Source organism: Silurus meridionalis, chromosome 12, assembly GCF_014805685.1.
Source record: "Silurus meridionalis isolate SWU-2019-XX chromosome 12, ASM1480568v1, whole genome shotgun sequence".
In the NCBI taxonomy this organism is placed as follows: Eukaryota; Metazoa; Chordata; class Actinopteri; order Siluriformes; family Siluridae; genus Silurus; species Silurus meridionalis.
In genome coordinates, this window is record NC_060895.1 from 19,106,050 (window position 1) to 19,118,350 (window position 12,301).

At 34.9% G+C, this 12,301-nt stretch overlaps 1 protein-coding gene and 1 long non-coding RNA gene across 3 annotated transcripts in view; one reads left to right on the top strand and one right to left on the bottom strand.

Annotated features, from left to right (window-relative positions):
• Positions 1 to 1,495: 1,495 nt before the first annotated feature.
• On the bottom strand, positions 1,496 to 5,360 carry LOC124394134. The gene is made up of 3 exons (XR_006927437.1): positions 5,245 to 5,360; positions 3,443 to 3,568; positions 1,496 to 1,584 (listed from the first exon to the last, which is right to left on the bottom strand). It is a non-coding gene; the product is annotated as an uncharacterized LOC124394134 (long non-coding RNA).
• zmp:0000001114 (suppressor of tumorigenicity 14 protein) overlaps positions 5,259 to 12,301 on the top strand; it is a 59,470-nt gene continuing 52,427 nt past the window's right edge. For both annotated transcript variants that reach the window (XM_046862224.1, XM_046862225.1), the window contains exon 1: positions 5,259 to 5,543. In XM_046862224.1, the coding sequence (XP_046718180.1) occupies positions 5,520 to 5,543 (24 nt within the window). In that variant the 5' untranslated portion in view covers positions 5,259 to 5,519. The remainder of the gene's footprint in view (positions 5,544 to 12,301) is intronic.

Here is a 12,301-nt window from a genome sequence, read left to right on the forward strand (position 1 = left end):
AATCTAACATCCACATACACGTACTAGAGCAGCCACGAGAAACGCTATGAAGAGAATGAAGAGAATAAACTGCTGGCAAAAAATTTATACACATTTATAGAACAAATATTAGAATTTAGGTTGTAAATGTAGGTCAGTGCTTCTGATAGTGTTAAGGCCAGCAGAGAAAGATCTGCTGGCTCTGACTGCCCACCACTGAAACAAACATCTAAGGAGATCGCTGAAACGACTTAAATTGGGTTAAGAACTATCCAACGCATCATTAAAAATTCATCATTAAAAACTGGATAGTGGGGAACCATCATCTTCGAGGAAGAAATGTGGGCAGAAAAAAATGACCGTGAACTGAATGATCGTGATTGGTGATCACTTAAACGTTTGGTGAAATCAAATTGTAAAAAAAAAAACAGTAGAACTCACGGCTATGTTTATTAGTGAAATTAAGAGCATTTCCACACGCACAATGCAAAGAGAACAAAGGGAATTGTGACTATTCAGCTGTGTAGCCTTAAGAAAACCACTTATCAGTGAGGCTAATCGTATAAAAAGGCTTCTATTTGCTAGGGAGCATGATGATTGGACTCTGGAGCAATGGAAGAAGGTCATTTGGTCTGATGATTCCAGATTTACCCTGTTTCAGAGTGATAGGCACATCAGGGTAAGAAGAGAGGCAGATGAACTGATGCACCCATCATGTCTAGTGCCTACTGTATAAGCTTGTGGGGGCAGTGATATGATCTGGGGATGCTACAGTTGGTCAGGTCTAGGTTTAGCAGTGTTTTGTGCCCAAAGAATGACGTCAGCTGACTACCTGAATATACTGAATGATCAGGTTATTTCATCAATGGATTTTTCTTCCCTGATGGCACAGGCATATTCCAAGATGACACTGCCAGGATTCACCGGGCTCAAATTGTGAATTCAGAGTGGTTCAGGAAGCATGAGACATTATTTTTGAATTCGAATCAATTCAATTCATTTTTATTTGTATAGCGCTTTTAACAATGAACATTGTCTCAAAGCAGCTTTACACAGATAATGTGGTGATTAAAAGTGAATATGTTCTTTATGAGTAAGTTTGTTCCTGATTAACGAGCCGGTGGCGACTGTGGCAAGGAAAAACTCCCCGAGATGGCATAAGGAAGAAACCTTGAGAGGAACCAGACTCAAGAGGGAACCCATCCTCATCTGGGTTGCACCGAATGTCCATTTATAGCAGATATACGATGTTGCGGGGTGCAGTGATGATCAAAAGCGAACTGTATTCCTGAGTCAGTGAAGGAGACTGTTGACATTAACTACAGTCCAATCCATCCTCAAAGCTAGAGGCCGTGAAAAACCGTCCCATGCTGCACAGAGTGGCCCCCAGTCGAAGAGAACACTATTCAGAGGCAGGCCTGGACGAAGTGGGAAGATCCACGGAGGGGAGAGGGGCAGGAACAGTGGTCACTGGAGCACATGGATTGGCCACCAAAAAGTTCAGACCTTAACCCCATTGAGAACCTTTGGGATGTGCTGGAGAAGACCCAGCGGTCCGACGCTCCCATCATCAATACAAGATCTTGGATGAAAATTACTGCAACTCTGGATGGGAATAAATGATGTGACATTGAAGAAGTTTATCAAAACGATGCTAAGGTGAATACGCCGTTATCAAAAATCAAGGCGGTCGAATTAAATATTAGTGTGGGACTTAAAATTTTTTTTTTTTACATTTATTTATTTATTTTTGTATATTATATAATAAATAAAAGTTTGGAGACACCTTCTCCTTCGTTTTTTTTTATGATTTTCAACATTAAAATGGAACACATCCAAAACATGAAAGAACAGATATATAATAATGTGTAAAAGTGTTTAACAACCCAGAATATGTTTTATATTCTAGTGATTATATTCTGGTAGCTACATTTTGCTTTGATGACAGGTTGGCAACTCGTGACATTTGTCAGACCATCAGATTTACAAGGTAGTCACATGGAATTGAAACAGATTCAATTATTGCTGCTACAACTACTGAACGAATCCATATTATGCCGAGAGGTTATACAGTCACCAAAACCATCAAACTCTATGATGAAACTGTCTCTCATAAGGACTGTCACAGGAAGGCAAGGCCACTAACTACCTCTGCTGCAGAGGATACGTTTATTAGACTGGTACTGTGTATATTTCTATATAGCTAATAATAATTATTTTTTTTCTTTTTTTTTATTCAACTATTTATAACCAGCCTTTATTTTTGTTGAATATTTTTTCAAATCGCATACAATATACAGTATATAGTCACAATTATGTGAATTCATGACCTTAACACCCATATGTGTACTTTCCACAGAGTCAGAGGGACATAATTAAACTAATCTACAATTGATTTGATTTTGTTCCCATGTTCTAGCATTATTGATTTCCATTCACTGGAACTAAAAGACAAAACATAAAAGCTGTTCCATCATGGCATTGCTCCTGCTCCTGTGCACAAAGCAAGACAATTTGTCCCAATTCACCTACTATTTGTCTTCAATAATCCCTGAATAGTCTATACATTTTCCAAAGGACACTTTTTCAGCCACTCACAGCCACATGCTTGTAAAGAAAAAAATAAATGAAGGGAATGGTAACAAAATTTTACCATTTATAGAAGAAATTATATAAGGACTAATTAAAGAAGAAAAGTTGAAAGGCACAAGATGTTGTGTTTACAGTGACAGTAACTCTTCTCTTACTTTTTATGCTAGCATGCTAGCATGTCCCAGCACTCTTCTAATACACACCCAGAATCATGCACTACATTAATTATGTACCTGACTTCAACCAAACTGAACTGCAGTGAACTCGAATGCTGACTGCAATCCCAGTCGTTACTGTTTGACATCAGCACATGACCTTACCAATGCTCTTGGGACTGACTGAGCAAATTTCTATAGCCAGGTTTCAAAATCTAGTAGGAAGGAAGTTGGCTGTTATAAATCGAGACGAAAAAGGGTAAGTGGGCATGAGGAGCCGAGAGAGGATGCTTTGGTGCAAATATGGGTATTATGGTAAGGTGTCCACATACTTTTGTTCGGAAATTGTATGCATTTGACACCAGTTTATGTGAAGCATGTGTAAATAACTAGCATGCGTAAATACAAATGTTATATAATTTTGTGCATTCTGGTCTTGTGGAATTATCTTGCTTGTGCTTTGTATTTTGTTGCAGGAGACAGCACCACCTGTAGGAGTGGAGAAGAGCACAGAGAGAAAGAGAGAGAGAGAGAGAGAGAGAGAGAGAGAGAGAGAGAGAGAGAGAGAGATTTTACAGTTTTTCCTGATCAGTGTTGGTAAATCTGGAGTCTATCCCGGGAACACTAGGTGTGAGACAGGAATGCACCTTGGATGGAATGCCAACGTATCACAGGATACTACATGCACACACAAACATTCACACACTCACACACACCTTCAGGCTGTTCATCTTTGCCAGTCCACCTACTGCCATGGTTTTGGAGGGTGGAAGGAAACAGGAGCACCTGAAGCAAATCCATTTGGACCCAGGATGAACATAAACCCAGGAACCCATGGACTACTGTGAATGAGCAAGACTTTGTAAGCAGACTAATGCAATACTTTTAATTGGATACTCTTGATTCATTTATTGATTATGATGATGATGATGATGATGATGATTATGATGACTTGTTTTTCAATCATTATTATTGCAATGAAATATTTGAATGACATACTGTCACGTGATGATTGCTTTATTAATTTTTTTTAGCAAGTGGTAGACTTTTAGATCCTATAAGAAACTGGTGTATTTATAAAATGTATACTGAAACAACAACAAAAAAATGAATACATAAATACAATTTTATTTCATTTTATTTTCCAGAGAGCTCTAGAAAACAGACAAACGGTGTGTTTTTTCCACAATAACAATATGAGTGCTTGGGTTTCTAACAGCTAATGATAACCAAGCAAGAAAAGCAAAACAGAAATAAATATTATTATATTATATAGTATAATAAGTATTATACACATAATGTTCACACTGTAGTATGTGTACAGTTTGTATGCATGAATGAATAAATGAATACGTAAATGAATAGAATAGTAACAGCTACAGAAAACTGAATAATACTATAATCTGTTATATTAAAGACACTATACTGTACTTAGACAAATCCACTGTATTCATTTTATCTATATAAATCAGTGTGAGCATACGTATATTGGCCACAGGGGGGCAGTCTTTATATATTAATGAGCTTTCATGCCCCTTTACATGCAATCTACGTATTTCTACAGGTTTATTCCCCATGTTTCTGCAAGTGAATAAACATCCTATACAACTGTGTGCCTCCAACTTTGTGAAAACAACCACAAATTGCTGGAAAGGTCTGCTGATACTTTTGTCCATATTTTGTATCAAATGATGTGATTTTATTTTTCAATGAATATAAATACTTACCATTCATCTGAAATGTATTAAGAAATTAGCACCACAGTGGATCAGTGTGGAAAGGACATCTTCCTATGTGTACAATGTTTGCCTTTTAGAGCCCCACCTTTTTTTCCTCCTTTTCTTCCATCCTTTCATTTATTATTAATTCAAAGAAGAATAACAAGTTTCAACAAATACAAAAGGTCACATTGCATCTCCAAATTATAGCAATTAAATCAAAAAATAAAATACAGAGGTGGAAAATGACGTTTCTTTCATTTTTAATGCACATAACATTATTTACATTATTGACATTATTGAACAAAAAATTTCTCCTTAAAATTGAACAGAAATTAATTCTTTATTTTTTTTCTTTAATTAATTCATATTAATGCACATTTATATATATATATATATATATATATATATATATATATATATATATATATATATATATACACATATATATACACAATTAAATATAATAATTAAAGAAATTAATAAAAATTATATATATATGTATATATATATATATATATATATATATATATATATATATATATATATATATATATATATATATGTATATAATTTTTTTCTATCTATTTATTTATTTAAAACATTTACATTTTTAGATGTTATATTTACCATCCAAAATGTAAAAGTTCTCTGCTACATAGTTCAACATTTTGACTCTTAGGGCTACCTGGTCGTTTCACTTCCTGTATGATGACACAAGTGCCAAAAGCTGAACTAGTGTGTGAAAAGAGGGAGTGGTGAATACTATATAGTGTGTTAGTATGTTAGTGTGTGTTCACCTGTGATGGCTCTTGTATCGTCCCTCCTCTGACTGCTCAGTGAAGGTGGAGATGTTTTACTGGAAAATCTAACAGCAAAAACAAGAACAAGAATATATTGTCCAAACCTGCGCCGCTTTGTTTGGTATAAGATTGGTACTTCTAAACAAACACCTGGCTTCCAGTTGATGTTTTTCCGGGAAGAGAAACATCTGGATTATTGGTGGAGGAAATAAACGCGAGGAGTTTTTTCTCATTTAGTTCCTGTTTTTTTTCAGGAACAGGACGCGACCACCATGAGTACGGCAATGTATAATAATGTGAGTCCTTCCTATTTATTAACTTCCAGAAGACATCAACCACACCTTTTCCTGCTGTGTTCTCGAAACGTGTGTGTGTGTGTGTGTGTGTGTGTGTCGTAAGGCAACAGGTCAGGCTGAGCTGAATAGGCATTGAGTTACATTGAGGCATTGAGTTACATTGAGGTGTCAGAAGGTGTATAATTTGCATTTTATTGTAATTTTAAATTCACAATTTTATTGTGCTCACCTGTGTTTAGATTGTTTAAAACTCCAAACATGCTGTGCCAATCTTATCAACATATTAATTTCTAGTGTATGTATGTGTGTATATATATATATATATATATATATATATATATATATATATATATATATATATATATATATATATATATATATATATATATATATATATATATATATATATATATATATATATATATATATATATATATATATATATATATATATATATATATATATATATATATATATATATATATATATATATATATATATATATATATATATATATATATATATATATATGTGTATATATATATATATATGTGTGTGTGTATTTAAATGGTGTTTTAAATTCTGTAAATCATCAGGACACCAAACAGAACTTTTGCTATATTTAACAATGAACAGTTTTAATTGCCGGATGTGTGCATTATTTCTCTGCTTGATTTTAAACTTACATATAATATATATAAATAAAAAATCTTTGATAAATTATGGCCCAGTTTAGTTTTAATAATATTCTTGTGGACTGGGTTGTGGGGTGTGTGTGAGATATATCTGATCAGATGCCGGATTTGGATATTGGCTCTAAAAATGGCAAACTACACAATAAATAATAGTGTTCTATCTGTAGACTTTTCCTGAAAGCTTCTTAGGACCCAGTAGCAACTCTGTGTTGGTTGAGGTCCTATACTTACTTATATATCAATACTTACCATACCACTCCAAACCCCATGCAAATCCATCTGGACTGCAGCTAATTGGAAACAACTTACAATACCATGAAACAAGATGATGAGCTAAAGCTCTGTAAGTGTTATGTAGAGAGCAAACATTTAGCTGGAGTGTTCTCGAACATGGAATGACCTGTCTAGTGACTGGAATTAAATTCTATATAAATTTGATTCTATTGATTTGCTCCGGGATGAACTGGATCACAAGGTCAGAAAGAAATATCCAACAAGTGAAGATCACCTTTGGAGAGTTTTATAGGAGGCATGGTAAAATATTTCAAACAATAAAATTTAACATGTACATTTATATATTTACTTGATCAAACTAAATCATTTTAAATTACCTGGTTTGTTGCATATAAAAATAGAACATGCATTTGTCTCTCTCATACCATAAGTGTTTCCAAACTTTTGACAAGCAATGTGTTGTGTAGTATCTATGCCCCATACTACTGCAAATCCATGGCTGTAAAGAGTGCATGGCTCTGTGCTTCATTTTTAGTGTTGTCATGTCCTTGGCTTAAACACCTGAACACTAAAAGTAGGTGTCCACATACTTCTGGTCATACAATGTTTATTAGATTAGAGTGAAGGTCAAAGTATAGCTGTGATAAAACTAGGAGGAGATTCCAAGAGGGAAAGATGCTCTTTTTCTTAAAATTTGTGGTTAAAACTGTACAGTCACATGACTCTCAGATGAGTCTGCACACTTTTAGCTAGTTTATTATGGTTTTCCTGAGACTTTGAAATAAAGGCAAATATGTATGTTTTGATGCAAATTCTAAAGTATAAATGGTTAATAAAAAAAGCTTAACAACTCTTATGAACTGTTCTGGCTGACCTTTTACTCACTATGTTGAGCTTCTGTTGAAAAGTCTGTGCTGTAAATATTCTTGAAAGTACATCTATGACCAAATCACTTTCTTCTCCTCTGCCAGCCATTGCGGAATGAAAAAACCCCACAAAAACAGCTATTAAATTCACACACATATATTTGAGTTTGTACAGTTAGCAATGGAGGTAGTTTGGGAATAATTGAATACATATTAATTGATAAAAAAAATATATTAAAATGTAAGTAAGTGTTTCTGAGTTTAGAGAATTTAGGCCAGCAGAGAAAGCCTTGCTGGCCCTTGACAGCATGCCACTGGTTAAAAGTAATGAAAACTTAAATATACAAGACATAGTGTGATGAAATTTATGATTTTGAAATGAATAATAATATAATTCAATGAATAAAATGCAACAGGATGTGCTTTTATGGGAAAATGATCACGATTGGTTGAGATGATCTGGCTTGAGGTGAAGTCGCTTAGTTCACAATTAAAGAACATTTCAAAATGTTCAATAAAATTTTATTTGTAGCAGCTAAAACCCTTGAGTCTTTTTTTTTTTTTTTTTTTAGATCTGTTGATGTCAATAAGTTGAAAAATGCATGTTTGTTACTGCCGGATAAAAAAGAAAATAAAAAGAACACGTTCCCTCTCACAGACTGGAAACTCAGTTTAAAAAAAGTTAAATCGTTCCAGTTCAATCATTTAGACAGTTTATATTGACTGATGGACACTCATCTTAGTCCATATTTGAGAATCTCTATCAGCATTGTGGTCTTAGTTGCAATGTAAAGTGATATTTGGGACACAAGCTTTAATGCAGCATAAAGGATTTTTCAAATATCAATAGCAGGAAGTGTAGACATGTTCAACCAGGTGTATACTTCCTCTTTCTGCTATTTTTCAGACATGCTGTAGCTCACCTGTTGCTTATTAACGGGCAAATGAAACGGTAATATTTAACATGAGGGGAAACTAAAAACCCGAGTCAGCATGTTGTGCAAGTCTGCATTGTGTCATTGTTTGGCGAAGTGTAAATAGAGATAATGGAGATTTACAGTGGTGGTTAAAAGTTTGAAACCGTTTGAATTTTCTATATTTATTGAATAAATATGATAGAAATCATTCCCAGATTTCATACACATACAAATACAAAAAATTATCCAATATCACATATTCGTGAATGGCAAGTACATGTAAACCTCTAGAATTAGCATTTATTATCTTATTTGTAGGACAAATTAGAGTCCATTTGTTTTCAATCAATGGTATGGCAATTGGGTGTCGTCTTCTACTTCTTCTTTTGGCAGCTCCCGTTAGGGGTCACCACAACGGATCATCCGTCTCCACACTCTATGTCTGCCTCTTTCAGATTAACCTCCTGCATGTTAAAGTTCAAGTTTATTTCTATAGTGCTTTAACAATGGACATTGTCTCAAAGCAGCTTTACAGAACTAAAGCATGACTTCCCTCACCACATCCATAAACCTCCTTAGCCTTCCTCTTTTCCTCCTTCCTGGCAACTCCATTCTCAGCATTCTCCTACCGATATACCCCATGTCCCTCCTCTGCACATGTCCAAACCATCTCAATCTCGCCTCCCTCACCTTGTCTCCAAAATGTCCTACATGTGCGGTCCCTCTAATAAACTAGTTTCTAATCCTGTCCATCCTCGTCACTCCCAATGAAAATCTCAATTGGGCGTTCGTGAGTTTCTTAATTTATTTAAAGAATATGGATCTTTTAAAGCATGATCCTCACAACAGGTGCAGGATGTATCATAGCATGAACAAAGAAGTTTCCTGAGGAGTTCATCAGGCTGGAAAAGGTGATTTAAAACATCTCTAAACAGTTTACACTCCAGAGATTTTCAAGCACCATTGTAAAAGTCAGCAATAATGGAGGCAAAAAAAATTTATATATCGATGTGTTTATCTATTAACTGGTTATCATGAGTAAAGTCTCTAACCGAGACAGAAGACAGTGTATGTAATATGTGGGGTAATATGTTGATAATTCTGTTTTAGCTTCTCTCTGTTGGTGTGAGCAAGTGTGTATCTGTAAATAAGATGTGCGCACTGTAAAGCCAGCTTTTCTAGTTTGTAGGGGAGAAAGCAAACTGTGGTTTTGCAAATTAACCAGTCAAATAGCTCAAGAGTGATGCAAGTGGACTGTAGAGAACAACAGAGGCAAAGAGGTTCGCTGGAATTTTGAAAAGAATGAAGTCTGAAGTGTGTGTGTACAACAGTGGCGGGCCGTGCATTTAGTACCTGGGCCTTCAGTGGGGACTTACCCGACTTAATCCACCTCTTAATACCACCACTATCACATCGCAATTATAGAAACCATCAATACAATACAAAAACGCATTATAACAACGCGTGGCATTACAGAGAGAGAGGAATTTCATATATGGAGCGTGAATACCATTTTACTAAAGCAAGAAACCCAGTTAAGACTCCAAACCTCTACACTTCAACAACAACTGTGCACCTACAACATCTGGAGCAGTTCAGAATCAATATTTGTCTAATAACATGACAAAAACATAAACATTTTGATAAAACTCAACCTACTCGCCAGAGATGCAGAGTCATAATGTGCACCGCTCCTCAGAGGCTGTAAGCCAGTGGTACTGCTCGTATTCATTGGTCTGGAATGGAAAACAAACCCTTTTCCATCCTGGGACAAGCTAGCTAGCTTCAGGGTTGGCCAACCTTCTCACAATGTCTAGCTTCTCTTGAAAATGGATTTTTAAATATGTCCATGACCAAATCTATTTCTCTTCCTCCGTAGGCATAAAAAAACCGTAACTCAGATGTATTAATGTGTGCAGAGCTACACACGTGTTTTGCCAGTCGAACTTGTCTGTATTAGTTTCCCTCTGACCAACCAATCAGAGGATGGAAAAATGCTGACGCTATTCTGGGCCCTGTGAGGAGAAAATAAAATCTGATTGGTTAAAGAAACAGACTCACTGATAATATTCTCTATAGTAAAATGCCAGCAGTACTGACTTTGAAGGCCTTGGGCAGATAAGATTGACATGGCAGCACATAGAGGCTGAAATCTGATTGGACAAAAAAATCTAACATACACGTACTGGAAGCAGTGCAGCCAAGAGAAATGCTATGAAATGAAGAGAATAAACTGTTGGGAATAAATTAATACAATTTCATGGAACAAATATTAGAATTTAGGTTGTAAATATTGGTCCATGCTCTGATCGTGTTTAGCCCAGCAGAGAAGGCTTTGCTGGCCCTGACCGCCCACCACTGGTGTAGTTGCATTTGCAATTGTTTTTATTTGAATGAAGCTAACCAAATATCAGTTATTGTTGCAAGATTAATCACAATATCTATGTAATATTGTAAATATTGCTCAGCTGTCAGTTGGTCATGGACAAATTTGTTGATATCTTACCACAAAAAAAAAAAAATATATATATATATATATATATATATATATATATATATATAACCGTACACTTTGAGTAGTACATCAAATTGACAAAAATGATAGGTTCATGTTTATGTATAAATATTACTCACTTATACTTTCTCATCCAATTATTTTTTCTTTTTTGGATTTATTCAGATTTCCAGGACTATGCTTTTCAAAATCAATGAGAGTGACAGGAAATGGGAGTCAAACACATGTCCTCTTTTAACAATGTTATGTCTTGCACATTTTAAAACACACATTGTCAAACAGCCCCAAACAACCCCAACATGCCCTGACCTGCCCAACCCTATGCAATATTTTACCTGATGGTATGCAATCTCTGAATATGTTGCTTTAGCTAGTATTATATTATTCATTATTGAATTGTTGAACTAACATTATCTCCATATGTTGTCCTATCAGTGTAAAGTGCATGCTTTTATTCCATGCTTTTATTTTTTTTTAATTCACACAACATTTTATATTTAAACAGTCTGATCAAGTGTGACCACCTACAAGTAAAAGTTGAAGCTCTAAGAAATGCAGTGGGACGATCTAAACTGCGGCGATCAAAACAGTTGTAAAGCTTTTTTAAGAACCATTCATACTTTTGCATTTCTTTCTTGTAAAATAAGCACAAAAAACACACAATTTGTCTTCATTCCAAATCCTGAGGAAATCCGTAATGCACGGAAAAAATGCACCAAAAACCTGGGGTGGTTTTCTGAGGTTAATATTGATGCTTCTTCTAGAGGAGATTTGTTGAATTGTGTTTATTGGGTTTCTTGCTTTAGTATGCATTAGTAATTAATAAGGCTGCTGCTATCAATTATTTTAGTTACAGAGTATTTTAATGATTATTCAGTCAGTTAATTGAGTGATTGGATAAGAAGTACTTTTGCTTTATAAAAGAGCAATACTAAAGATAGAAAATAAGAAAGGTCACTTAAAATGAAGAAGAAATTAGTTTTTCTTTTAAGAAAAATTTACACTTTTATTGCTGAAATTGCATACAAAAATATCGGTGAAAACGTAACGTATTTAGTGCATTAAATTGCCATGTTACATCAAAATACAAATAATGTGTTCAAAAAGCCCCTCTGCAGTGGCGACGTAGAGCAGGATATGGGAAACTATTCGTTTAATGAAACTCATAAATATTCTAATTTATGTATTTATTGATTAAATCTCGCACAATATCGTGATGTGGTTTTTTTTGTCTTTGGAACAGCTGCTTGAAGTTTTTCACGAACTAAATTCGTGTATTTATCGGCAGTTTTAAAAACGCGCTCCACTACCTGCTCTACGCCGCCACTTCGGAGGGAACGCGCTGTATATAAATAAAAATTAATTTCAGATCACTTTAAAAATAATAACTGCACTGTATGATGTTTTCTTTGTTTTAGTTTGAAATGATCCCACACTTTGGAAACTTTTCTGGCGTTTACTTTGGCCTGAATCTTCTCCTCACCCCTCGCTGTTTTGTCCCCCTTCCTCCATTTTTTATTCTGCAGCGTCT